We start from the raw sequence: 27,152 nt of genomic DNA, 5'->3' as shown, positions 1-27,152 counted from the left end.
CTGCAGATAATGAAAGCCTTCCCACACTATGCTGTTCAGCCAGCTTCTGAGCAAGCTTTTAGGGAAATACAACCTATTCCAGGACATCTTTTGGGACAGGCAGGCAAATCCTGCCAGCTGATAGCTCTACACTCCCTCTGTGAATCAAGAGGACAGATACCCACACCCTCACATGAATTACTAGGTTGGCATTCCCCAGTTCCTGCAGCCACCTTGACAAAATGTCTCTTCCCAGGAGTGATGTGGGATCACACTGATTTCATACATTGGACAAAGTGCCTCTGCAAAAGCATTTGGAGCACGTGGGGGAAGCTTTTCTTAATAGTACTTGCACTGCTGGCTGATTTTGGACCTTGACGGTTTTGGCCTTGGGCTTACAAAGGCCTGAATGGAGCAAATAGATAAAAGGTCTAATCAATGTGGACTGCAAAGGAGTTTCAGGCTGAAACTCTCGAAAACCAAGGAAGCAGCCTAGAATAAAGAACTCTTCTCCTCAGCAATATGTTTCTAAGATAGCTCTAGACCCCAGAGAGCTTTATAGGAAAAACAGTACCCAGGTGCATGTGTTTAGGTTTCAACTACAAGCCATGGCCTTTACATCTTATCTTGAAAGGTGCCCCAAAATCTCACCCTGCTCTCTCTGAAGTTAAATGCTTGCACATCAAATTTATTTGGCTAGTACTACCATAAAGGCCTATGTCAGTGCCTGAACCAGACATTTGTTCCAGGGCTGAACCCCAGAGTTAGCTCAAAGCATCTACTGGGTAGCCAGGCCAATAGGTATGAAGATATTCAGTAATTACCCAGAGTAAACTGCGAATCCACTGAATAGAGTGGACTATCTGGATAATCTCTGAAAATTTCACAAGCCATTTTGGCCAAGAATGAAAGGTGTTCATCCAGATCTTATTTCTATTGTGATGGACAGCAACTTGGGCTTTTTGCTTAAACTCGGGTGAATCTGTATTTCTTGAGAAACAGACTTTCTTTGCATAGTTAAACACAACCAATGTAGATCAGTCAATTCTGCTCCAGTTGCTTTAAAAAGAGGCTGTGAAACAACATAAAATAAAGCAGTATTTTTAGCAGTTTCAGCCTTAAACTGTTGACAGAGTGCAGACAGCCTCTTTGACATCAAGCAGCTCACTGCTGGATTTCTCCCTGATGTGTATTTTGGCGTTTACCTCATGGCTGAAAGCATCTATAACACACAACAATCCAGGCTGAACTCAGGTTTCAGGGAGTATCCTACCATGCAGCTCAAATGTGGCTTCCTGAATATGTCTCAAGAGACGCAGAATATTACTTTGACTTTAAAATTTAAACCTCTTTGGACTTCCTCTAGTACACAAACATTTTCAGATATATACTCCCTGCACATTTAATATTCTAATTCTTATTTCGATCATATGTTTTCTCAAGAGACACAAGAATTAGATACCCATATTTAAACGCATACACATATTGATAAAACCTCCTCTTTCTTTGGGATGCTTCATATCAAAGGAAGGGCATCCTAGTGCAACACTTCAGATCTGACAGCAACTCTGCCTTTCAGTATCTGACTGCACTTTTGATTCTCTTTTTCGCTACCTCCTCTGACTGTGCTTCTCAAAATAGATCAGTTGACCTGTCAAGTCAGAAGGAATGTTTTTGCTGATAGACACTAAATCATCAACAACCTTCTTGGGTGCATGTTCTGAATTCAAAAAGCATCAAAACTCTCAAAACTGAGCAAGAAGCAAGGTAGCAACAAAACCTTTGGAACTTTAAGGAAAAGCAACGCATTTAGGCACAAATCAGAGCTGAGATGCTGGCAGAAATCAGCAGCTCTCACCCCTGGTTGCTGAGGTTAGCTTTAATTCTCTCCTCCTACCTTTTTAAAAATGGAAAGGCTTTTTATAGCTATCAAATAGCTGTGTTTAAAACTGTTCAATTAACTGCATGGATGAGCAGGAGTGTGTCTGCTTGATCTGCTCCCACAGGGCTTCTCCCTTTTGTTATAACTTCTGATGCCATGACAAGTGCTTTCACTGCTCTCTCTTGAGTCTTTCCATTTCCATTCCCTCTGCTGACCACCTTGCATCAAGGCATCAGCTCATAATGCCTTATTTACACTTGTGATGTCTCCTAGAGAATTTATGTCTGCAATAACTCTGTAATTGCCACTGTTTTTGACAGGGAAAAAAATACAAGAACATTTAAGTTTTGTCTTCAGGGTATCCAAAGGATGTGGCGCTCAGTGCCTTTCAGGAGATACCGGGATCTTCGTCTTTGATCATAGGCATTACATATTTTTTTTTTCCTTTTTGCCTATTCTTAAAGGAAAGAAGATAAAGGAATACAGCTCTTTAAGTTTTGCAGGGAGTTATTTCAAGAAGTGTGAAAAATTATTAATCATATATTTGTTACAGGGAGATCCAGAGGTCACTGTAGGAGCCACTGTGTGTATAGGAAGGGATTCTCTCAGCATGAAGAATAACTCAAAATGGAGAAAATCCTGCTATTTACATTTCAAAGAAGAGACAGTAAGTGCTATCTGAAGTCACACTTTTGTGCTCAAGTCAAGGCTTGAGCTGAACACTGAGTTCCAAGTCCACTGCAAACAAAACCACACCTCAGGGGCATTAGAAAAAAAGAAGTCAAATTATAAACCTGGTTTTTTGTTACTTTGCCAACCATCTCCCAGTGTTGTGTGAAGCACTTGGTGCCTTCTGTTTTGTTTTGGGGATTTTAGTTAATTGTGTTATGCCAAACTCCTTTTAAAGATGTAGGTCATGGCTCAATATAGCATCTAAGTATTGAACTTCTCTTCCTGCACTAATACATTTCCATTTTCCTCCGTCTATGCAGGCATCTGTACACTGAGAATGATACATCTGTGGAACTAATCACAAGGACTATGTCTCTTTGATGTCATTCAATGATCAAGCTCTGGTATCCTTAATATTTTTATGCAGTCAATTCACCACTGCTAACAGCAGCTGAATAACTAAATAATATCAGTGCTAGGCAACACCAGTGCTCAGAAACTTTGGTGACCAAGAACAGGTGGTTTGACCCATCAGGATTATTACCTTTACAGCCCAGATGGATTGATCCAGAGGATGGAAGAGCTTAAAGCAGAAGCCATCCTTTTTGGAGGGTCTCTCGATCAGCTCACAAGAATGGAGCAGGATTGTCCCAACCCACTGTCCGATCTTTGGCGTCTTATAAATAAGCAGCACTCCTGGTTTCAGGACACACCATAGTTTGGTCCAGCTCTTCAGAGTTCCACGAATCTGGAAGAACAAAAAAAGTTGCATCTACACTGCTCCTTAGAAGAAACCCAGCATTTATTCAGTATTTATACAGTATTTCTAGTATGTTTTTTCCAAGGCTGCATCAGGATACACTTGCTAAGAAAAATGCATGGTGTTCCCTGAATAGTCCTAGGGACCTCATAGCAAAATCCCAGAACCTGGAAATCTGGCTATCAGAATCTTGTCTCAATATTTTTATTACTGGTTTAGCATTCTTCCTATCTATATTACTAGCTCAGTGTTAGAACTTGATTAATTTTTTAGGCAATCAGCACTGCTGACCCATGTGAGAGTGATCTGTTAATAATCTCGGAGGACATGCCAATTAGACCATTGCATATAAAAATGTTATAGCTAGTCTAACTCGACTTATAAGTCATTTTAATAGTGTTCTGCAGAACACTGCTATTAATGAGTTTTGTCAAATACCCCATTCTTAGAAGTACTGTCTCCAGCTGGTTTACTTCTCTGTCGAGCTCAATGCAGTTCTCTCTTGTAGAGAAGACATTAAATCTGATAGGAGTATATTAAAGATTACAGCTTTAAGAGTGGAGACATTTCTCAGTAAGGTTAAATTTTGCCTAAGGTCTTCCTGCCTTTGGTGTGCAAAGGCCAAACCTCAAGTCTTTTCTGTGTTCTGTTTTTGTGGCCCAGCATTATTTGCAGCTCACCAGAAACTTCCAGCCACAGCAAACATGCAACAGGTATTTCATATTTTAAAAAGTCTCAATATTTATTTTTCATTAACAATAAACACTACAGGAAGGCTTTTCTGCCAATCTAACTTCTCAAATAAACCATAATCATGTCACTTTTCTGACCTCTAATAATAATTGCAGAACAACGTTGGAGGATTTTACCATTAACCAAATGCAACTGTATTGTTTAATGAGATCCTTAAGTTACTTTGTTTTTCTTAAGAGCTATGTGTTTGGCAATGTTTGGAAATTAGGTTTTGCTAATATAAAAGCTTCAACCAATTCACTATTATTTGAGAAGACTAAATGGTCCCAAAGGAGGAGAAAACCAGTGCTCATCTCTCAATGTCAATCCAGATTTACTTTGCCACACAGAAATTTCAGGACTTCAATGAGAATCTGTCACTCCCCAAGTCTGTGCACAAGGAGAAATTGCAGTTGTCATCAGGTACAGTATGTTTCATTCTGTGCTGTGACAACAAAAAATCCAATTGTCGATAGAACAAGCTGTATCTGCCCATTTTCAGGCTGTTATTCACTCTATTCCCTCTTCAATACAAAACCACATTTATGGGAAGAGGCCAACAGAGTCTTTCAGAGAGGAACAAAGAGAGAAACATCATCACTTCCCTTTGTACTATGTCCTTTTTGAGTCCTTCTTGCTGCTTAAGGACATGGAATAGACCAATTGAGTTAAGGTGGAAAGTGAATACACACAGTTCCACTTTTACAGCAGTTATTTAAATAAAGCTTGAGTTGAAGCTTGAGTTGAAGTTACTTTACAGTAACTTCAACTCAAACCTATTTGGTCTTCTTTCACTTAATAAAGTGAAAGTGTATACATCTCACACACATCACCTACTTCACATGTCATTTTTTTCCCACAGGCTCAGAAGAAATTGTCTCTATCAAATACCTTCAGCCAGTCTGCTGTGATCACCACACTGGGATCCTTCAGAGCACTGAAGAGTTGTTTGGTTGCTCTTTTCTTCTCCTGCCTGTAATTTTTTTTTTGTACCTGGTTGAGAACAGAGAAAATATAGTAGCTGTAATTGTGGCCTCTTTTGGGGAGGAAAGAACATAATGGATTAAGGACAGTTATGTATAGCACAACAAGAACTTGACCCAGCCCAGGTTCCACAGAAAGAAGTACAAGGAAGAATAAAAACATAACGAGAGAACAGGCATTTTCTTTGCTCCTGAAGTTTCATTAAACACAACCCAGTTTGTCTTTTCTTCGGTGGGGATAGAAAGAGGCTGGATACCCAGTCTTCCTCACCCCTCAAATTCAAATTTCATTCATTTATACTATTTGTTTGGTAGACAAGGAAGTGTTCAAGCTACAATTTGCTCGGTTTGCCTAGGCAAGTCTGTCCTAACAAGAGCAGTGAAGGATTACAATCCTCTTGAGGTGTCTAATGGTTCCAGAACACAGTGAAAATAATTACACTGATCTGTTCTGCTTGCAGGATATCACCTAACCCTGTGTATAAAGCCTGTAAATGTCCTTCACCTATAATGACTCCTAAAAGATTCAGAGGCTTCTCTGGGTCTTGGGAAATGACTCTGACTTGTTTCCAATGGTTTGTTTGGAAGGTACCATTTGTTTTTTAAAAGAAAGTCAGCTGATGATGACCTGGCTGCTTTGCACATACCTTCAGTGTTTCCTTCTTCATGAATTTGGCTGTGGGAGACACACACTCTTTGTCAGACCCATTGCAAAGCTTATATTCGATCTAAAAAAAATAGAGAGAGAAGAAAATAGGCATGTGTTAACATGAAAATGTTCAAGTTATGCTCTGACAAAGTGTTGTTTATAACTTTCAGGAATCCATGAAAGAGCTGATTGCAGACTTCAGCAGTGGAACACCAAACAGGTGCACATAATGTATATATACAGTGCAGTCCAAACTTCCCTTTTATACCCATGACTGGTCGGAAAATTCCCCACCAAATTTTCTTTGTATTCCTCCCATGCAGACATTAATCTTTGTTTAAAAAAAATAAACAAAAAACCCAACAAAACAATAAAACAAAACAGAAAACAAAAAAATTATTTCTTATTTTGAAAACTGCCTAACTCTATTCATATATGAAAGCATTTCAATTACTAGAATAAAGCTTATGAGGAATTTGTAATAGAATTTTCAGAATAGACTTGATACTGGCAATGACTGTTGCACTGACTGAAATGTCCAAAAACATGGGAGGGCAAGAAATGTTACAGATAATACAGGAAAATCACCTTCATCTTGGCCTTGCAAAATGAAGCACAAAATATAAACAGTCACTTCAAATTGTGTTTGATAGTGTCATTGCTGTTTAAATTCACTTTCAGAAACTACAGGTTGATCTCCTGACTGTGCTGATGGGCTGCAGAAGTGCTTTACTTTCATTAGGCATAATGACAGCATTTCTGTTACCAAAATAAAGCATGTTTAGAAAGTACAGCTCTCCAGAGAAAGTGTGCCCACAATGAGGACCCCCACATGGAAAGGTTCTGTCAGCAAATTGTACAAAACCTGGGCAGGGTTAGTGGTGAAAGAATTATGGTACAGTCTGGACTCTGCTGCTTTTTATGTGACCTTGGGGAAGTTACTTTCTCTGTATCTCTTTTCCTTCCAACCTTTCATGTGTCTGATGCATTCAGACTGTGATCTTTTGGGGTCAGACACTGTCTCTCCCAGTCATACATGAGAGTTTTGTAAGAAAAGCTTAGCCCTCAGCCACCTTCATTTAATGAGTGTGACACAAAAATGAGCTGTACTAAGAAAAAAATGTATCAAAAATATTTCCCATTTATAAATTCACTGCTATGATGTGAAACAAACCCACTGGGCTCTCAGAATTCCTCTCCTTTATGTCACAAATTGATGTAACAATTTTACAGCACCTTCACTTTCGAGAGACCCACTTCCTTTTTCCCTCCCAGTGACACAGAAAATTCTTGGGCTACTATAGCCATGAACTATGCTGTACATTAATGACAGCCAGATCAGTCCTTTTTACATGACTCAGAGAAAAACACAGAAATGCATGACCAGATCACAGCAAAGAGGCCATCAACTATGCCTTGGAGACTGGGGCAGAAGCAAAAATAGGAGAGAGGGCTGCCTGCTCAACTGAGCAAACCTCCTTGTAGGAGATGCAGAATTAGAAATCAGGAGCAGAAGGTGCAATTTGCAACATAGCCATTGTCGCTGTAGAACCTATTACTTGTTCTCACATTCCCTTCTCTTTCACTAAAACCAAAACCACACATGATACTTTAAAAATGGAGAAATGAAAACTCTATGATCACACACAAAGGTCAGCGACAGCCCTGACCTGACTGTTTACTTTACAAGGCAACTTGGATCCACTCAAAGAAAAGGCCAGCTCCTGGACTCCTGAAAACCATTCAGTGTTTGCCTTTTTTGTTTCCACAGAAAGATGAACCTGCCTCCTCTACCTACACAGCTGTCTCTGATTCCTATTTTGTGCTTTGGACTTCACTGTAAAAACACTAGGTTTATGCTGGGGACCACTGCCCAGATGTGACATCTGAGCAGAGAGTTGTGCCCCCAGGGTCTTTGTCACATTTCGAAGGGCAGTAGTAGACATTTGGGAGATATGCTATAAGCCTTTCTCTATGAAGAAACATTTCCAAGTGCCTAAATATCTTTGAGTAAGAATCCTTCAGCATTATTAGGAGATTATGCTTTCATGATCCGAGATGTGTGTCCTCTGAAATTGGTCAAAAGAATTCTCCCCTTTTCTCTCAATTAACAGGAAGAATGTCCTGTCCTTGAGACACAACTATCAGCCAATTGTTTATTAGTAATTTCACTCCCTCCGGCCTGAGAGATCAGACAGAGAGAAACACTGTGTACTAGTCCTCATTAGCCAGCATGACAGGCAGAAAAAGCACAGATGTTCCCAAGATTCTAGGAAATACTCCTCAGGTGCCTGCAAAGCATCAGAATACAAAGAATGCCTTTTGCTTATAATTAAAACAAGTTACAATCACCTGTTATATAGAAAATTACACCTTAGTGCTTATATAAAGAATTAATTTTTTGGCCTCTAAGCTCACTTGGCTTGGGGAGATTTGCTTGCAGCAAAGGCTTCCAACAACCACAGCAAACCTGAGCCTAGACCTGCTGCTCGTGGGGAACCAGCACTGACACAGAGAGAGGCACTTCCACTGCTCCACCAGCCCCACCTGCCCTCCTTGGAGTCTCTCCGGGTCATGCTAAAAATAGAGTTGAACAAGCACAAGACTTCAAACCTGGGATGTTCATACAGACAGACACTGATTCTGGTTCTTTGGGAGAGCTGACTCCATGACCAAGGACACTGGTGCCCAACTCCAGCCAGTGCTGCTGTGCACACCATCAAACCACAGCACACAACACCTGATGAAGGGATAATCTTCTCTGACACCAGCACAGCCTTTAGGAACTCAATAAATACAGTGGAACTTGGCTAAAACCATTTCAAACTGGTCCTTCACTTAGTTAAAGCAGCTGGATGAAGAGCTTTGGAGGGTGCTGCTGCGGTGGCTCCTGAACCACTGTGCTGCTTCCTTCAGGCACTCCCTCCCCCAGGTTTGGGCTACACCTGGACATGCTGAATCTGTGAACCCAGCCTGTAAGGGGAAACAGGGCCACAGGCATGGTGGTCACCAAGACAGGCTTAAGAGTGGATGAGAAAGAAGCAGTAGCGTAGGTACTCACTGCCCATACAAGAATTTCTACGCATGGGAAAATAAGTTTCTGTTCTTCTATGTCCCAAAAATGGTGATGTACCTACGAGCTGTGTGACCAATGCCAAAGAGATGGTTGCAAAATACTTTATGAAGAGAGAGAAAATGTTACTATATCTAAGCCACAGTTTTAACTAGGAGTCATGGACAAACTTTCAGATGTGCCTGACCTGGGACTTTTGACAGTTCCCCATTTAGTTTTTAAGGAGGCAGACTGATTGCTTCTCCCTCCCAACTTTGCCTCTTGTTATGCATATCAGGATGCACCTTCACTGATCTTAAACAGCAGCTTGCTGGCAAGGAAATGGATGATCTCCAGCTCTACACAGCAAAAATTGTGTTTCTGGTTTTAAAGTTCCTGCTTTCTCACAGGACAGGTGGGATCTAAGTCCCCAGGACAGCATACCATAGGTACCCACGCTGCTGATAGCAATGATAGCTCCTCTAGGATTAACCAACTAAATGACTTGATGTAATATGATTTCATATTTTAACATTAATCTGTCTTAATGATTTTGTTTGTACCTTGTGGCATTCACTAAATTTGGGCCATCAGCTCTAAAGATTCCCAAGACACAGCAGGGTCTCACATTGCTAAGACACATCAAGAGCATTTCATGATGTCTCTCTACTGCCCTGCCTTTTCCAGCCTGGCAGAAAACTATAAGAAGCCATTTGTCACCACAGCAAGTCTTCCAAAGAAACTGGGAAAATGTTTGTGCAGAGTATCAGAATCTGGGCCCCGCTCTGTGCAGCAACATGTGAACAATATTGGCCACAGATGAGACTTTGTACAATGGGAGAGTAAGGAATTTGTGCCTTTTTTAAAGAAAGAAAAAGCCCACTGGAGTATTCTAATAAGAAAGCAGTAAGTAGGCTTCCATATACTGGTTCCCATAAAGAGGGAAGTCTGTTAACCTACCAGAAACTTTCACCAGAACATGCTGCAGCACTCGCAGGGAGAAGGAACTGTTGTCCCTTTTCAGTTCTCTAATCAAACCTGCTCTTTTCAGGACTGAGTGATGACCTCACCACTGACAATGGGCTGTACTGTACTCAAAAACATACTTTTTATCCCAGTTAAGTTTCTGTTCCCTTTCATCTCAGTCGTGGAGCTCTGGAGATTCACTGCTGATTGTTAGCAGTCATCACAATACCCTAACACTTATGCCAGGCTTCGCAAGAGAGCATGCAGAGTCCTCACAATAGTGCTATTCTGATCCAGTGTCTTTTTGGTGACTTCATTTCCAAGAGAAACCAAATCATTTCACAGAAAAGCAGCCTGTGATCAGCTCCAATGTGGGGGATGCCAGCCCATCAGCATGCCAGCCATGCCTAGGACAACAGGAAGAGGAATATCCTGTTACTTAGCACAAGCAATCCTCGCTGCACAACAGCCAGAATTATTCCAAATCAGAAACATTTCAATAAAGTCATTCTCAAGCTGTGCTCTGCATGGTAGCAGCAGTGACAGCTTACAAGTTTCCCTTCCGTCTTCTTCACATCCAAGAGAGAGAGAAAGACGAGACCAGTTGGAAATTTGAAGGCAGAACAAAAGAAGCTGGGGTTATAAGTTATGCTTCACAAAATCAGTGACATGTCCTTGATCAGATGTAATTTCTCCAGCATCTTTTCCAAATATAATTGCTAAAAATCGCAAACAGAAATGAAAGAAATTAAAGTTGTTTAAGTAGTGTAAAAACTATGGAAAAGCTGGGTTTGACATTACAACTGAGAAACTCCTTGTTACTTATGTGAATATTCACAGATATCTCAACCAAATGTAAGCAATTTTGGTTTCCTTATATTATAAGCAGTTCTTTTTGAAAACTTTTTACTTTTGTTGTGAATTAACAGCTCATCCAAAGCACAGCAGAGTCAGTGAAACAATTCTTACTGACAAATAACCTTCGCAGTAGGAAAGATTACCATTCAACTGATATGCTGCTTTACAGCAAGCTGAATAATCTTCAACTAAAACTTTCCAGTTGGAAAAGAAACCAACATAATGATCCCTCTTATTTCAACAATGTTACAAAGATATAGCGACTATGTTTACAACTCTGAAATAGCACAATGATTAGCATGAACTGAAAAGCCTGTACAAATAAACAGTTGACATGACAGCAGCATCTGGGGAAAATAGCTGGTGAAATTCAGCCATCCAAACAACTTCAAATATCAAGTAATACCAGTGTTTAGTGGAATCCTTGGCTCCATTGCATCAAATTACAGTAAATAAAGAAAAATTCACAGACCTCACAGGATTTCTATTTGATCATTTAAGTGTGCCTTGCATGGGAAGTTCCTTCTGCAAGGTCAGAATATCAAAAGAACATTTGGGGCGAGATGAGAAGTTGGAGTCTGAGAAAGATGCTGTTTCACATGGCTGTCATAGACATAGTGCCAGCAGAAAGCTGAAACAGTTTTAATTTCCTCTCCAGCTATAGGCACAGCTTTTGTCCCTAGGCTGAGCTTAAACAAGCAAAGTGAGGAATGAAAAACAATTGTACCTGCAGTTTAGCTAAATTGTTTAATAAATAATTTCAACTTCAGCACCTCCATTTGCCCTCACGTTCCTGGTCAGAAACACTAGGCTAAGGAATTACGATCAATGGTGACCTATGCTGACATGATTGCACTGCTGTGGCTTACCTAAAGTTATCAACTTTGAGTTATGCTGTCTACATTCACCTCTGTGAGGCACTCCAGTGTTTTCAGGGATTGTATGTACCTACACAAGTTAGGGATGCTCCATGTTTTCCACTTAACATGCAAAATCCCACCCCTCTTCAACCTGATTTTCCCAAAATACTCCAGGCTACATCTCTGCTCAGCTGAAATCAGATGCAAAGACCTCTGTGGACAACTCTGACTACCCTAAACTGCTGCACATGGAATTGAGGAAGCAAAATGTGCTGAACCAGGGCACAGGAACTGAGTGCAAATATTCATAGAGACAACTGGCTCCTCCATCCACAACAAGGAGAGAATGAAGTATGGTAAAGAAAAGACAGCAAGGGTCCAGCTAAGCATTGCCACCACCTGGAAGGGCCAGAATCTCCCATTAAGCTGTGCTTAACACACACAGGGGATGTTTTACTCCTGAGTCTCTCCAAGGTGATTCCTACAATATCTGGGTCTGTCTGCCAATCAATTCCTTGGTTTGCTGGCTAAGGGAGAACAGAGGAAGGGGTACCCTTGTAAATTGCCACATTTGTGAATGATCTTCTATGTTAGGTCAGGAGCACGATTCATAGATCAAGCAGGGTGAGCTTGAGACAGTATGGGAACCGTAGTTAAATCACAAGTGATCAGTATGTGCAGTTTCAAACCACTGTGCAGCTAAAATAAATTTCTAGCAGTCAGTTATACTTGTATTTCAGATTACAAATCACACAATAAAGACCTGAACAATTTGGGCATGTGGAAAAACTCATTCACAGTGCTTTGACTTCAAATACATCACATAACTGTGTGTGCAACAGCCACACTCCTACAATGTCATAGACTTCACTGCAGCATTAGCAAGGGACCAGAAACAGTGAAGTACCACTGAACTCCAGCTTCAGGATTTTTCTGACTATCTCTTAAAATATACCTCAATTCTTTGTGGCCCTGCATGCATATCAAAAGACTCCAGATGCCCTCTAGCCAGTAGAATTAATAGGTAAGCATGGGAAAGAAAGAAAGAAAGAAAGAAAGAAAGAAAAAGAAAGAAAGAAAGAAAGAAAGAAAGAAAGAAAGAAAGAAAGAAAGAAAGAAAGAAAGAAAGAAAGAAAGAAAGAAAGAAAGAAAGAAAGAAAGAAAGAAAGAAAGAAAGAAAGAAAGAAAGAAAGAAAGAAAGAAAGAAAGAAAGAAAGAAAGGAAAGAAAGAAAGAAAGAAAGAAAGAAAGAAAGAAAGAAAGAAAGAAAGAAAGAAAGAAAGAAAGAAAGAAAGAAAGAAAGAAAGAAAGAAAGAAAGAAAGAAAGAAAGAAAGAAAGAAAGAAAGAAAGAAAGAAAGAAAGAAAGAAAGAAAGAAAGAAAGAAAGAAAGAAAGAAAGAGAACATGCAGCACTGCAGACTGCAATAAAAGGTGCCTCAGAGGACTCTAACAGCATCAAATGAGGCACAATGCAAAAGAAAGGTTCCTATCACTATCAGGCGTGTGCTAACTGTACTACCTGGTTGCAGAGACAAGCCTGAGTCTTAGATAGAGACAGTTTGATGATACTTTTGCACCCCAACTATGATCCCTCAGCCCAGAAAAAAAGGACAAAGGGTTCTAAAACAGAGAAAAACTAATAAGAGAAACAATCTGAAATAAGTTAGCTAATATTTTTTTTCCCTTTGAAAAAGGAGATGAAAGACACTCCAGTTAAAAAATTAAATAGGAGGAAACGTGCTGCAGAAAGTTACCAACATAATATGTAGCTAAACTGTGCCTTAAATATGTTCCAAAAATGTGTGGGTTAAGAACCCACAGTTGAAATTACAAATATATATATAGTGCCAAGAACCATACAAACACATTGAAAGCAAATGTTCCAGTATCAAATATTTGACTGTCTGTACAGACAGGACAACTGGGATGTGTTGACACCTCAGAGAACAGCCCACCCATGAGCACAGGGCAGTGTGGTTGCAGTTAAAAGTCTTTGCAGCACACAAGTTCACAGACATTTATAGGGTTTTTATGCCACATTCTCTCTGCTAACTTGGGCAACCTGCAGCCTTCTGCAATGTGGATGTGGCCTGGGTGAACAAAATGCAGAACTGTTTCCACCTCACTGATGAAGATGTGAAACAGAAATGCAATTAATGTGCCTTGGCAATACAGGGAATCCATGGCAGAGTTGGGAATTTGAGGTTCCCCAAGCCCCAGTCCAGAGATCAAATCACTTCACTGGCATTCTTGTCCTTCTTATTACTGAGTGAAAGTAGTTAATCTGCTGTGGTACCTCAACAGTGCTGCTGAAAGAACACTGTACCAAAAGAAGGACAAATATCCATGGCATGAATCTGTAACCTATAACATTTACTTTTTAATCCATTAATAGAACCAGCACACCCTACAGTCCAGTCTCTAGCAATTATTCCCCCCCACTGCTATCAAGAATCTAAATATGACCGAATTAGGGCACACTTCTCCCTTTGGTTCAAGTAGGTGGAATCACTATTTATTTTTAAACTGAAATAGTATGACAGATCCCTACTTACAGTTCTGAAAGCTGACAGTAAGGCTTTATTTTATGGTATAAGTGCTGAGTGAATGCAAAAAATTATGTATTAAACAAACTAACCACCAGTTTGCTTGAATTTTTAAGTAACAGGACGTTTCAAAATAAGGACTCCCTACTGTCCTTGCAAAGCACAACAGAGAGCAAGTTACATGGCTGGAGGAGAGCAAGGTACTGCACAACACAGCAAGGTGAAAATGACAGGTGCTAGAGCACAGGTCCAGGTGGAAAGTCTCAGAATCAAACATCATGTGTCTAAGCAAAATATCCAGGCAGGAAAGAAACACCCAGCTCTGGCCCATTCAGCAGCCAAAGCAATTGCCTGCAACGCTGCAAACGAATAGGCAAGTTGAGGTTCGGTGTTTTGGTGTCGTCTCTTTTTAGTCCACTGGTGTTTTAGAGCAATTCTGACCATTGAAAAAGCAAAAGCTTGGATTATTGAAAACAAAGCTCATGTCCAGGTTTTGATTCATAGATCTGAGGTAGTTGTTTTGTGCTGTGCAATTTCTCTTAACTCTTAACAATTGTTCCTGGGACTGTCTAGGAGAGACCCACTGATGGCTCCCGGGCACAAAGCATGGCAGAAATCAAGGTGGGCACCCAAATCTTCTATGAGTGCTTCTCCTTTCAAAACCATACCTGTAGGAGACTGAAAAGCAAGGAAGGCCCAGAGGCTGGGAAGACACAGCTGAGCCATGCTCTCACCCAGAAAGCACTCATAAATACATTCCTATTCCTGTGTTCATCCTGCATCTCAGAAATCAAACTCCCTTTTGGACAGCATTTCAGTGCTCTGAGCTGTCCTGTCCAGACAAAGTCCTTCTTGTTTACATTCCTAAGTCATTGGAAAGTCAACACCACTCCATGTAAGGTGTGCAAAACATCTAGCTGTAAAACACAGCCCTGGATGCAGTTACCTGGTCCTTGGGCTTCTCCACTGCCAGGATAAGTGGGAGGCTGATTTTCCTTGAGGAACCTGCCTGAAAAAGCAAAACCAAGATTGGTTTGCAGCTTGCCAGGTTCCAGCAATAGCAGAGGACATGTACACAAGTCCTTGTTGCATACTCCCAAAGCTCCTCTCATCATCATCTCCCTGTGCTGACCTCTGCCAGGGCATCCCAGCAAAACAACCTGCAAGCTCCAGGAAAGCACAGAGAAATATACTGGAAGATGCAGAGATTATTTCCATGTCTCACAAGAAATCACCTGTCTGCAGCTGTTTCTTTCATGGTATATTTTCATTTCAGCTGATGACACTTGTATTTTATAGTTTCATAGTTTAAAATAAATTTAGTTAAAAATTTATTAACTGGTCTCGCTTCTATTTCTAGTTACCCTCCAGAAACATGTTAGGGAGCTGCAGCCAGAAAAGCTAGTACATGAATCTCAAAGCCAGATCTCATTTATAAGGTTGATTCCATCTCCACAGGAACTCAAACCCTGTCACTCTGTAACTCTTGATCTAGAGGCAGGTTTTGAGCAGTGAGATCCAGAAACTTTAGATTCACTTTTACCTCTCCCTAACAGGCTGAATGGAAAAGTTGTGTTCAGGAAATGTTGATCAGTTTGTCTTCCTCTCCTGTTAGACCAATTCCCAAAGCTCTCTCACAGGCTCTCCAGTCACTGTTTCCGATGCTGCGCACTACACTAAATATTACAGTTTTCTTTTGCAAAACAATTAAGATTTATGATTGCCTTGCTGATCAAGAACGGCAGGAGATACCTCTGCTGACAAAATCAACCTTTCAACCATAATTATCCACATCTAATTACACTGTCAAATGAGGCCCAAATAAACCATGTTCTTCTGTGGTAGGTGATATCAAGCCAGAGGAAAGTGCAGGCTTCCTTGTCATCCCAACCATGCAAAACCACTCATTTTCTTTCCCTCAAAATACACACACACAGTTCCTGCAGAAACAGAGGGAGAGGCTTTCTCAATGACTTCAAAAAAGAAGGGTAAGAATGATTAATAGCATTCTGAGAAGAAATGAAATCAAGACTGGGAATGGTTCCCTATCCCAAAGTACCTTGCTAATGAAGTTTGGAGTCTGTGGTGTCTCATCCTTCAGGGCCGATGGGCTGTTTCCTTCCACATCTTTTCCTGCAACAAAAATATGTGATTCAAAACCAGAGAAATTCTGTGCAAAACCACGGCTCATCATGGCCTGAGAAGGGCTACTGCTAACAGCACACAAGGGGAGTCATGAGCAAGAGCAAGCACACCATGATCCCAGAGAGGGATCGTATAGAATTTGAAATAGCCTCGATCCTCATCCTTGGGTAACAAGACTGCTCAAAACACCATGGAAAGCCAGAATGATGGTTGCAAAGTCCAGCATTTGAAAGCTGGAAAAAACCAGAAATAAAGTTGCTTATGCATCCTTAATCAGCTCCCTTCTGTGTCCACATTATGATGCAGTCTTTAATTACATTACCACAATCAGTTCTTTCCTTGCATACCCCATGCCTTGTTCAGTGCAAATAAGAAATGTAATTCAGTTAATAAGCAGCTATTCAATCTTCCTTGGTCAGTATCTGGCAACTATACACTGATGCACTTGATAGCACGCTTTGTTGGACAAATAATAACCACAGTCACAAAATGCTACAGAAGACAGAAGAGTATCTATGCATAATTAGTAAAACAAAATTAAAAAACCCCAACACACTCGCAGAATATCAATGTCTTCTGACTTATTTGTTAAAATAAGAAATATTTTAAATTTACGAGTAGTAAATGAGTGCTGTGACGTTTTCCAATCATTGTAGAAATATATTGCCACTACTCAAATATCCTAAACTTGCATACATTATATACTGGCATGAATGTGTGTAGTCCTGGTCCAAGCAATAAAATGTAATGATAAATACTGTTCTTTTGGCCAAATGTAATCATTGTCTTACAGTAAAAGAAAGCACAGAGCTTCTATTAAAAAAAATGCCAAAAAACAGAATCTGATGAGACTAGATTTTTAGTGCCAAGACAGTCATTATTAACCAATTACAACGTCATTTTCTTCTCAGCATCACTGGCAATCAGAGCTTCAGAATACAGGATGCAGTAAAGAACCACCAAGATAGTGTAACACAGTCCATTTGTAGCACACTGCAAATATGGGGAAAATATAAAAATTATAAAATATAAATAAAAATAATAAAAAATATAAAAAATTATAAAATATAAAAATATAAAAAATTTAGAAATTTTCAATATAATGTGTGGGCCAGCCTTGGAAACACCACCAAATCCAAAATCGACACAGGAAAACCCTGATTCCCCTGAAGTCAGTAGAAGCTGTCACAGATGTGTCTGAACCATAATTTCACCTGGAATTATCAGAGCAGCCATTTAAGAAGCCAAGCTGTTAGAAAACTGTTAGAAAAGTCAGCCACAGAAGCCCATGCTGCGACAGGAGGCCTGGCAGAAGAGGGACAGCATGTGCTCTGCTCACATGGTGGAGTGGAGTGGAGTGAAGGACCCATCCAGACATGCAGGATACTGATGCCACAACATGGGACCCTGATCTCAAACTACTTTCTTTGCTGTCAGTCCTCCCCTGGAAACACTGAGCCCTAAATAATGCACTCAGAATCCTGATGTTTGTGGGCAGGAAAAAGTTTAAAAAAAAAAAAAGTACCCAGTGGCCAGAGATTTGACAATGCTTTTGTGCTACCATGACAAGTGGGATGGCCATAAGCACTGCTGTGCATGGATTAGAGCCTAGATCTCAATACTTTTTCTTTCTCTCATGCCATTTTTATCTCTATAACCCCCATTCTCCCTGAAAGAGGAAAAGGAGGATGGAAAAAACTCATAAAGCCATGTAGCTGCTGCGCTTGTTTCCCATGAAGAGTTTTTTCTGCACATGTATGGGAAAGTAACATATGGTCTAAAAGTTCAAGTAAAGTTAATGGGAATCAGCTGCTGTCTGCTCCAAGGGAATGGTGTCTATTAGCATGACAGCATTCACATCCATTCTTTATTATGTCTTTATTATTTCTTATAGAAAGCTTAACTCCAAGCTTGTAGCCATACAAAAAGCCTGGATGTGAGACATTTCTGCCTCCTCTCAGTAATGCAGTTATAAGGATTTGTGCCTGAACAATGAGATTTTCCCTGTTCCTGAGGTTCTGGACAGTCCTTCTCACAAAGCATTATGGAAAAAAAAGGAACGGGCAATTCTTACTGTATAATTTGCAAGTCTTCATTAGGTACGTTCATGAAGCAACATCTACTAGTTTCTTATGCTAAGTGCATTAAGTCTACTGGAGATTGTGAAGATTGTGAGGGAAAGGCTGTTTCTCAGAGGAGAGCTATCTCTGCCGTCTGTCTCAAGCAGCCCTGCCGCAGCCATGCAGAAGGAGAGGGCCAGCCCTTGTTTGGAAGGCAAACTTCATAGTCCTTCATAGGAACTTCATAGGAACAACATGGAAGTTTCTCAAAAACCCACGCACACAGTTAAGTGCACAGAAAGCCCAAAGGTGAGAGTCTCAGCCCAAGCACAACAGATACAGCCACCTCAAGAAAATCAATAGGAAACCACAGAAAAACGTAAGAGGAGCTAAACATGAACTGGCTATAGAAGCTGAAACATTTATCTCCCTGATCAAGAAAACACAACACCCACAATAGAAAGAGAGATGAATCCTGCAATTTAAAGTGCTGGCTGCTACCAGGGCACACAAAGAAGGGTCCTCCACAAAGTAGCCCAGAAGTTCTGCACCAAATAACAAAAAACATTTTGGAAAGAGAATCAGTAGTGCTTATGGAAACAACCCTCATCACATTGAGAAGAAAACTGCCAGTACTCCAGTCTTGTGGCTAGAAAGTAGAATTACTGATACTTTCTTTTTATCCATTTCTGTCATGCACAGGGGAACTAAATATTTAGTTCCTTTTTAGAACAGTAGCCATTTCTTTTCTTTGGTTTACTGCTGGGTATCAATCTGACAGGTGCATTTGCCTTTCCTCTTTATAAAGAATGATACAGCAAGCATGACTGGTAACCTACAAGAGGAAATACAAGCTCTGATGTGTGACAAAACTACTGTGCATAAAACCTATTTCTACTGTAACTATCAGCCACACGACCCAGTGTGAACACCTGAAACATAGTTCCATGTATCCTTCACAGGAAAATTCCCATATTCATGAAAATACATCTTTTAAGATGCAAATAAGCTAATCTAAATTTTAATTCAAAGACTCTGTGTGATCTTGCAGCCTAATCAAAAAGAGAGACTCTGTAAAAATTCTTGCACCAATAAATTTCCTATCCTCTGAAACAGAAACTAGAGAAAGGTTCTCTGTCCTCATGGCTAAGTGAAAGACAGACATGAACAAGGAACAAGAATTCATGTCTCTCTAATTTGTGAGCTCTCTATAAAAAGAAAGTATCTTACTCAATTTTCTCTCAGTTACAAGAATCATTAGCACTTTTGTATGCAAGCAAAAGGCAAGAAGTCCGAAGTGTTATTTCAGATAGTGCCCTCTGCATTTCCCATATGTTTCCTTTAAAAAAAAATTCTCTTGCTGAACTGAATCTCCACAGTGTAGCTCTCCTGAGGTGTAAAGTCTGTCACTCTTCTCTCTGAAATATTTACTTGCACATCTTCATTGCTGGAGGGCAACCCAGGTGATGGTGCAGTGGGACCTGCAGCTCCAGCCACATCACAACCCACTGAATTCCAGACAGGAAATCACTGGGCTTTGCTGCCCACTGCACCCGCTCAACACAATCAGCCCAGTGCTCACATAAAGGAAACCTGCTGGGCTCAAGCAGCAAAACACAGACCACTGGAAAAACCTCAATAACTGAAAGCGCATTTAAAACAACAGAGAAAAACAGGGAACAGAGAAATATGGGATACAGCTTATGGACACAGTCCTGTGGCTTATCTATGGAGACAGCAGCATTGTTTAGAGGTTTAGAAGGTAGAGAGAAGCACACAAGGCTCAGAGGAAAAACAAGGCAGAAGCAGCACCAAAGAAGTGAAAGCAGAGCCTGCCATAGGAAATGGCAGCTGAACATGAAGAATAACATGCCTTTCTTGCAGGAAATAAGAGGAAAACAAAGAGACAAGGCAGCTCCACAGGGATGGGAAAAGAAATTAAAGGAGTAAAAGAGGAGTAAGGATAGACAAAACCCCAGACTCCCTGCAAGAAATACCCTGACTGACGCAGCAAATTCTGCTTGTTTAAAAGAGATACTCTCTCCTTTACAAACCCTTTAGCCTATGTTCTTCCTTGGCAATACTGAGGGCTACAGCCCTCACTGACACCCATGCTGGAGGTTACCTGGGAGAGCTGTGCAGCAGGACAGAAGATCCATCATGGCTTAAGGCATTTGCTCTACTGAGCCCTGCAAAGGCTGCTGCAGGGATCAAGGAGAAACAAAGGGATGGGGGAAGCTGAGGAAGAGAAAAATTCTTCCAGCCACCTCCTCCACACTGAAACCTTCAACTTTCCCTAGCTTCTAAAATATTACGGTACTGAAGTACCACTGTGAGGGAGTCAGTAACTTTTTTAGCATTGAAAATGCTGATAAGAACTGAAGAAAGAACTGGGCAAACTCTAAGCCATGGCTCTCCATCAAAGCAAAGGGAAGTGAATACAGGCTGAAAAATCAGCCCTTCAGCTCCCAAGGACAGCAGAAGTGAGCTATTTATTTGCCACACATTTGTACAGACTGTACTTATGGACAGTCAGCTGTTCAGAAGCCCCTCCAGGTTTGAAATGTATGAGATTTTAGATGTTCCATTTTAAATTGTTTTCAATTTGATTACTGAAAGGTTGTTGAAGCTTCCAACGGCCTCAGTGACAGCCAGAATTAGTCAGGACTGCTGAAAATAGGCTCCCCACTGCCTTACAGCAGGCACTCACAAACAAAATACCTGCAAAATCAGAGGCCCTTGAAACCTTTGCACTTAAATACAATTAGCTCAGGAAACACAGACCTGGCTCTGCACTACATCTGCAAAGCCCAGAGAGTCTGTTGGGTGCTATATCTATGAGCACTGAAACCTTCAGACAGATGCTGTGTTCTTTCTCCAGATATCAGTGTTTTGAGACCTCACAACAGTGCTGTGAGATGTGACTATTTAGCACTGACGTGGCAACTGCAGATGACAGCTCATGAGTGCCACCTGAAGCACTTGTTTACAGACTGGAACAGAAGCATTGTCTGCAGACTGCAATCAAGGGAAGACTTCAACTTCTACTGTGAGCAACAATTCTGAAACAATAAAATGAGCTCCTTTTCTTTCAAGAAAGATGCTAGGAAATTCAAAGTTTAAAAAAAAAAAAAAAAGATGTAAAGAGGATGCTTAAAGGCAAGTCTGCGATTCATTGCAACTTGTCAAGATTCCTGATACTTGTAGTGCTTGTAGATATTTACACAACATTAACCACAGAAATTTTATTTTGCTCTTGTAATATTTATCCTGGACTCTAAATCTGAGCAGGGAAACCTGCCATGAAACATCTGCAAATGGGGACAGTAAATTTTAAGCAAGTCCAATGCTTAGGGTGAAATACACCAAGTGACTTGAAGTGGATGTGCTTGAAAACATTATAGACATTTTTTAAATGTAAGGCCATACAGCATTTAAACATTTACAAACCCCAGTTCTCATGCCCTCCATTCCCACTTAGTGCCACGACAATGAAAAATAACAGCATCATGGAAGCAGCACTGTCTGGGATCCAATACTATCTGTATTGCAGCAGCTTCTCTCACTTTCTCTTTCACATTCTTGTTTCTGCTTGTTTCCTGGCAGCATGCTAAAACATCTACCTGCAGTCAAGCACCTGAAGCTCCCTACTCTCTGCACTGACACACCAGAAACCAACCTGGGCTGAGCGGGTAGATGTCATTGTCGGTCCCGAAGAACAGATTGCGCGTCAGCTTGCGAGGATCGACCTTCTGAGGGGTGGACGAGGCCGGACAGAGGGAGAACCTGCGACGAAGAAAGTTCTCCTCCTTCATGGCATGAGCTGTGGGGGTTTTCTGAAAAAGAAAGGTAAAGATTATAGTTAATTTCAAGATACAGGAAATCAAAGTTTTCACACCTAGATGGCTCCACTGCTTCCAAGCCACCTAATCCCATGCAGTGTGCCAGATCTTTTTACAGAGTGCCAGAAGGCTGTGCAGGGAAAAAAGCCCAACCCTATATCAGTTTGAAGCTACAGTTGCTGATTTGCTGACTCTCAGTATTTGTAAACTGTCCTGAAGCGGGACTCTGCTCCTCAGTGAATCCAGGTAGTATAACATCTTCCTGCCTACAAGGATCTATCAGGATATAGCTACTCACTGGGTCCATTCAGTGCCTAACATTCAGTACACAGTGCCTGAAACTCTTTTTTTGTTTCTTTTTAAAGCTTTTGAGTTTCATAAATATAAATGCAGCTCCATTGGTGTCAGCAGAGTTACACCATCTCCACACAAACCAGCATTAATCTGAGCTGCACGGAGGAAGATCAGCTGCATTGGCTGCAGGGTTCACACCAGTCTCTCCCACCTTCATTTCCTATTACATCACATATAAATGATTTTGGTTTCTTTAAAATGGCATTAGGACCAGCCTGGTAGTTTGATCAATAAAATAAAAGTTCTGTGAGGGTAAAGACCCCAAAAGCTTCCCTGCACCCCTGTACTGGTGGTACTTTGCTCTTTACCACCACTTGGCTAATGCCTTAGACCATACTGTCTGGAATTAAAGGGTTTTTTATACCCATCCAACAAACAGTTCTTTCTTACCCTTTACAAGCAGATATTATGACTGTCTCCTCACTAAATTACAGGCTTTATCCACTCCCAATGTGCAGCCAGAGGCAGGGTTCTGGATAGCAGCAAGAAGTGTCAACCCAGCCTTTGGGTGGGCATCCCTCACCAGAAGGTCTGCTGCTTCTCTTGGGGTCTGAGGTAATGAAAATCCTTTAAGGACCGTACACATTTCCTGAAAAGCCTCTCCAAGTTTCCCCATCTCTTTTAGGCTACTGGGAAAACAAAGAAGAAAAGGTTGCCAGAGTCACAGTGCAGTTTGGAAGGGCAGGACCAACATGCTCCTAAGGTGACCCTCATGGCACAGATGGGAAATGGGCTGATAACAGGCTAGAAGACCCTCCACTACCCTTCCTGCTCCCAGGAAAACCCCTGTGCTTGTGCTGACCAAATGCCCCAATTTCATGGAGAACCTTCAACAGCCTCTTGGAGATCAGCCTTCACAGCCAAGACACCACATGAGGGGACGTCATGAATGTGTCCCAGTGTGAGGAACTCCCCTCCCCTGTTTTATCTGGGCTCTGTACCACTGTCTGCCCTGCCAATCCCTGGAGATGACAGGCCCGATGTTTCAGGTTTTGCAATTTTTAAACATTTATTTGCCCAGCAGGCTGCATCAGCTTTATAAACGAGCTTCCATGTAGAAGGCAAGAGAGAAGCTGCTCCTTCTTTCCTGCAATAGAAGACCTCAGTGCCCAGGAGCTTAATTTGATCTAAACCAGGCTGGACTCCAGCAAAGCACACAGGTTACCAAAACCACTTTCAACAGCAGGTCCTTCTGAACCCAGCTCACCATGGGATGTGTGAGACATCAGGGTCTGTAACATCCAGCAACAGGCTAAAGGGTAGCAGGTTGGGCTGGCCCAAAGATGGGACTTCCCCAGGCTACACAACTGCCACTTGAAGGGGATGTGTGTCCCCTGTGGGCCTGCATTATCTATGAAGGATAAAACAAGCTCTGTGAAGTGATTGCCAGGAACTCCAAAAGCCCAAAAGCCGTCAGCACAGCACCCACCATGAAACGGTGTAAGACAGCACACAGCAGCAGAACTTTCCTGCAGCCCCTTCACACAACTCGTGGTGAAAGGCTTTGTATCTGAGCTCCAGGACATGCACACTGCATGGGGCTGCCACGGCTGAGCCTTTGCCTGGCACCTTGTGCAGGGCCATGTTTCAGGCCGATGACATGTGGTGGCAACCAGGTGAAATGAGGTGGCTGCAGCTTTCCACCTGCTGCTTCCCTGCCTCCTGTCAATCCAACTGCCCAGGAAAGCGCTCTGCAAACCCATCCAGGCTCAAAACATCCCCAGGTTCCCACTGCAGCCAACAGCATCTCCGAGGCAGGAGGTAACATAGCTAACTTAGCAATGTAAATAAACTTCTGTTTGCTTAGAAACCCTTGATTGCATACTGCTGGGTGAGGAGAAGGTGCAAAACTTAACTGCTAACTTTAAAAAAAAGAAAGGAAAGAGAGAAGGAAAACACAGCCAGCTACATGTCTGAAAGCAAAGTATTTAAAAATAATCCAGATCTAAATAGCTGGGCTTGGAATGCTAACAATGAGCTATTTTTTGTCCTTGTTCCCAGAAAGGCAGTCTCAACTCTTTACCTCTAAAACTGCTCCTAAGTGGCTCAGAACAAAAGCAGATGAGTGGGGTATTTTCCCCCAAAAAGCAGAAATGAGTGAGAGGCTGTGCCAATCATGCAGGAAGGTGTTCAGAAATCCCAGGCCCACCCAGTGGCAGCAGGCTGGAGAACAGGTTACACATATAAAACGTCCATCCAGCAGCTCTTACGCCCTGACAGGGCAACAGAAAGGCTGTGTCCATCATCATTTTGTCTCAGCAGTACCATGAGCTATGTCAGTGAAGAACTGCCAGCCAGCTCACACTGATGTCACCAGCAAAACCCCAAAACGCAATTTCTTTCAACTGTTGCTCTATTTACTATGCAGAGAGACCGACACACTGATGTTTTGCTCACTTACTATTTCACACTATTTAACCACAGGATAATTGTCAGAATTATTGTGCTGATGCTGTCTCATTCCTGCGGTTATTTAAGCCACCAGCTTCACAGCAGAAAAAATCTGGATGCCTTATTCAACTGGGAACAGCCAGTAACAAAGGAAAAAGACTTTTCTCAGGTCTGGCTCTTCTCTTACATATCTTCATACAAACTTGTGGCAGCAGCTTTTGAACATTCAGTTCAATTTAAGTTCCTTTAATCTGGTGCTTTTTGGCAGAAGATCCCCAGGGACTGAAGCTCCCTGAGATACAGCAGCAGAGACATGTCTGTCTGTTGGTCACACACACACACACACAACCATGCAACACACCATGCCACCAGCATGGTGTTTTCTGGCTTGTTTTTAATAGAGATCTATATAAGAGACATTTGACCCTCATCCACACAAGCTCTTATGTAGCACAAAATCACAAAAGCAGACTTTTTTTCTTTTGTATTTTGGGTTTTCTTAATATATCAGACACTTCTTTCCTTGTCTGGAGAAAATGTAGTTCACCTTATTAAGATTCTACGATAAACCTGAAATATTTGGTTTGGTTTCCAAAAGACATCACTGTGTGTGTCTGTACCTATTTCATCCTCCCTCCAAACCCCTTTTGTACCATTTGAAAAAGTCACGGAACTCCAGCAGACATTAGAAAACTTGAAAATATTAGTTTCTTAAAAGTTGTATCTTCTTAAAAGGTCAATGGCTTAAGAAAGGAGGGAAACTGTAAAGCTGTCCTCTGAACCCAGCTACTACCAAATATCAGTGAATCCAACATAAGCCACAAATCCATAGGAAATTGAGGCCTCATTAGCTCAGGCTTCACTTACTCAGAGAGCTACTTCTTATATCTGTCCATAAAGGTCTGACTGCCCAAGCTGGCTTCAAATAACATAAAGCTCATGAGAGCTGTAGGGGAAGATGAACAGTAGATGCCAGAGAAAATTTTCCAAAGGGATGTAACAGGAAAGTGGGAGGTGCGTACACTGTTTTTCACAAGAGGGCTCTTTAGACACCTAAGTAATTCAGAAAACATACAAAAGTTCAGTGCTGATGAAGTATCTGGTAAGAAATAACCAACAACAGAAGCTGGGCTACTAGTCATGAGTGATCTAGAGCCTCAAAACTTTCATGGCTGATTTGAAGACAACACTGCTGTGTTGTTCTGAAATCCAAATCTAGTTCTAAATCAGTATTTCAGAAATTGCTTCAGGATATGGCAGATGCTTCAGGGAAACCAGTTCCATGGGGGCTCATGGAATGGAGAGAAGGTAAAAATCAAAATTGGGCCAGAACTGCAGAAGGCCAAAAATTGCCATTCTGTTGCCAAAACACTTATGTAACACAAGGCAAGCAATGTCACTCACTGCTACAGCATTCCCTCCAAATCCAGCAGATGAGATGAAGAATTGTCCTAGAAAGACAACATGTCTTAATGTGAAGATGCCAACTAGTGCAGAACCCATACACTCACTTAGGAAAACAACCTCGTAATGAAAAACGTTCATTCTAGCTCCTGCATGAATTTTCCTGGTTGTTAGTCTTGGCAGATTAAAGTGCCCTGAAGTTTGCAGCTCAGGTAATTTCTGTCCTTCCATTCTGTGCTCTTGATCATAAAAAAGAAGAAAAGGTAATGCAGAGTATTGAGAGAGCCACTAAATACAGTACTTTTCAGGATTGCTCCTTTTGTGTTAACAGTTCTCTAAGCAGTAATGGGCTATTAAATATGAGCTGCTCACCAGAGCTTAAAAAGGAATAAATAATTCAGGAGGAAGAAATAAATTTCTTACTAACCCTGTCTTTGAGACCTCTTTATCTTTTAAAAATGCAAAATACAGCAGAAGAGAAGTCAATGTCAAACCCCCATGAAGCACAGGACAAATGAAAGTAGTGAACTTAATGCAGCAGCACAATGGGACTTTCCCAGGTGGCTTCAGGAACAGCCAATGAAGAGCAGTGGGGCAAGAATACAAGTTACTTTATCATCAAATCTCATGGATGCTATTAAAGCAAATGGGAACTGCCAGTGCTTTCCTCTTCTGGGACTGGACCCATTTTGTATGAAGGCAGTGACACTGAAAAGATGATCACTGTTGGCACAGAGATGCCTTTCACACACACCTGTTCTGCATCCTGGGCCTTTTGTGCTTGCTGGGAAAATAGTGGAAGCTTTCAGCACCAGGTTTGAAGCTTCTGGGAAAGGAATTTTCCTGGCTCCTTCTTTAAATTTTCAAAGTTCCTGATATATAATTACCACACAGCTAAACACTGTGCAGATATTATGCTGTCGGTACCCTCCGCAAACTTGTGGGTAGGTTGGTTTGCTTACTCTCATTTCCAGCATTTTAAAATAGTTTGGAAATATGTACTTCTCTATAAATAGTT

The 27,152-nt window shown here is 41.3% G+C and overlaps 1 protein-coding gene across 10 annotated transcripts in view; it reads right to left on the bottom strand.

The window, feature by feature from the left end:
- OSBPL5 (oxysterol binding protein like 5) overlaps positions 1-27,152 on the bottom strand; it is a 176,134-nt gene that overhangs the window by 39,326 nt on the left and 109,656 nt on the right. For 7 of the 10 annotated variants that reach the window (XM_088057824.1, XM_014252148.2, XM_014252149.2 and 4 more), the window contains exons 2-7: positions 21,823-21,979; positions 15,998-16,071; positions 14,885-14,947; positions 5,656-5,736; positions 4,917-5,018; positions 3,078-3,281 (exon numbers count right to left, since the gene is read on the bottom strand). In XM_088057824.1, coding sequence (XP_087913950.1) covers positions 3,078-3,281; positions 4,917-5,018; positions 5,656-5,736; positions 14,885-14,947; positions 15,998-16,071; positions 21,823-21,979 — 681 coding nt within the window. Of the gene's footprint in view, positions 1-3,077; positions 3,282-4,916; positions 5,019-5,655; positions 5,737-14,884; positions 14,948-15,997; positions 16,072-20,268; positions 20,339-21,822; positions 21,980-27,152 lie in introns of those variants that run through there. The other 3 variants (XM_088057827.1, XM_088057823.1, XM_088057828.1) reach the window with 3 other exon arrangements.

The sequence above is a fragment of the Pseudopodoces humilis genome, chromosome 7 (assembly GCF_049639895.1).
Source record: "Pseudopodoces humilis isolate 2021_Gansu_Grassland_sample_001 chromosome 7, ASM4963989v1, whole genome shotgun sequence".
NCBI classification, from domain to species: domain Eukaryota; kingdom Metazoa; phylum Chordata; class Aves; order Passeriformes; family Paridae; genus Pseudopodoces; species Pseudopodoces humilis.
Note: the sequence above shows the minus strand (reverse complement) of the source record. Positions and strands in the feature narration are given on the sequence as shown.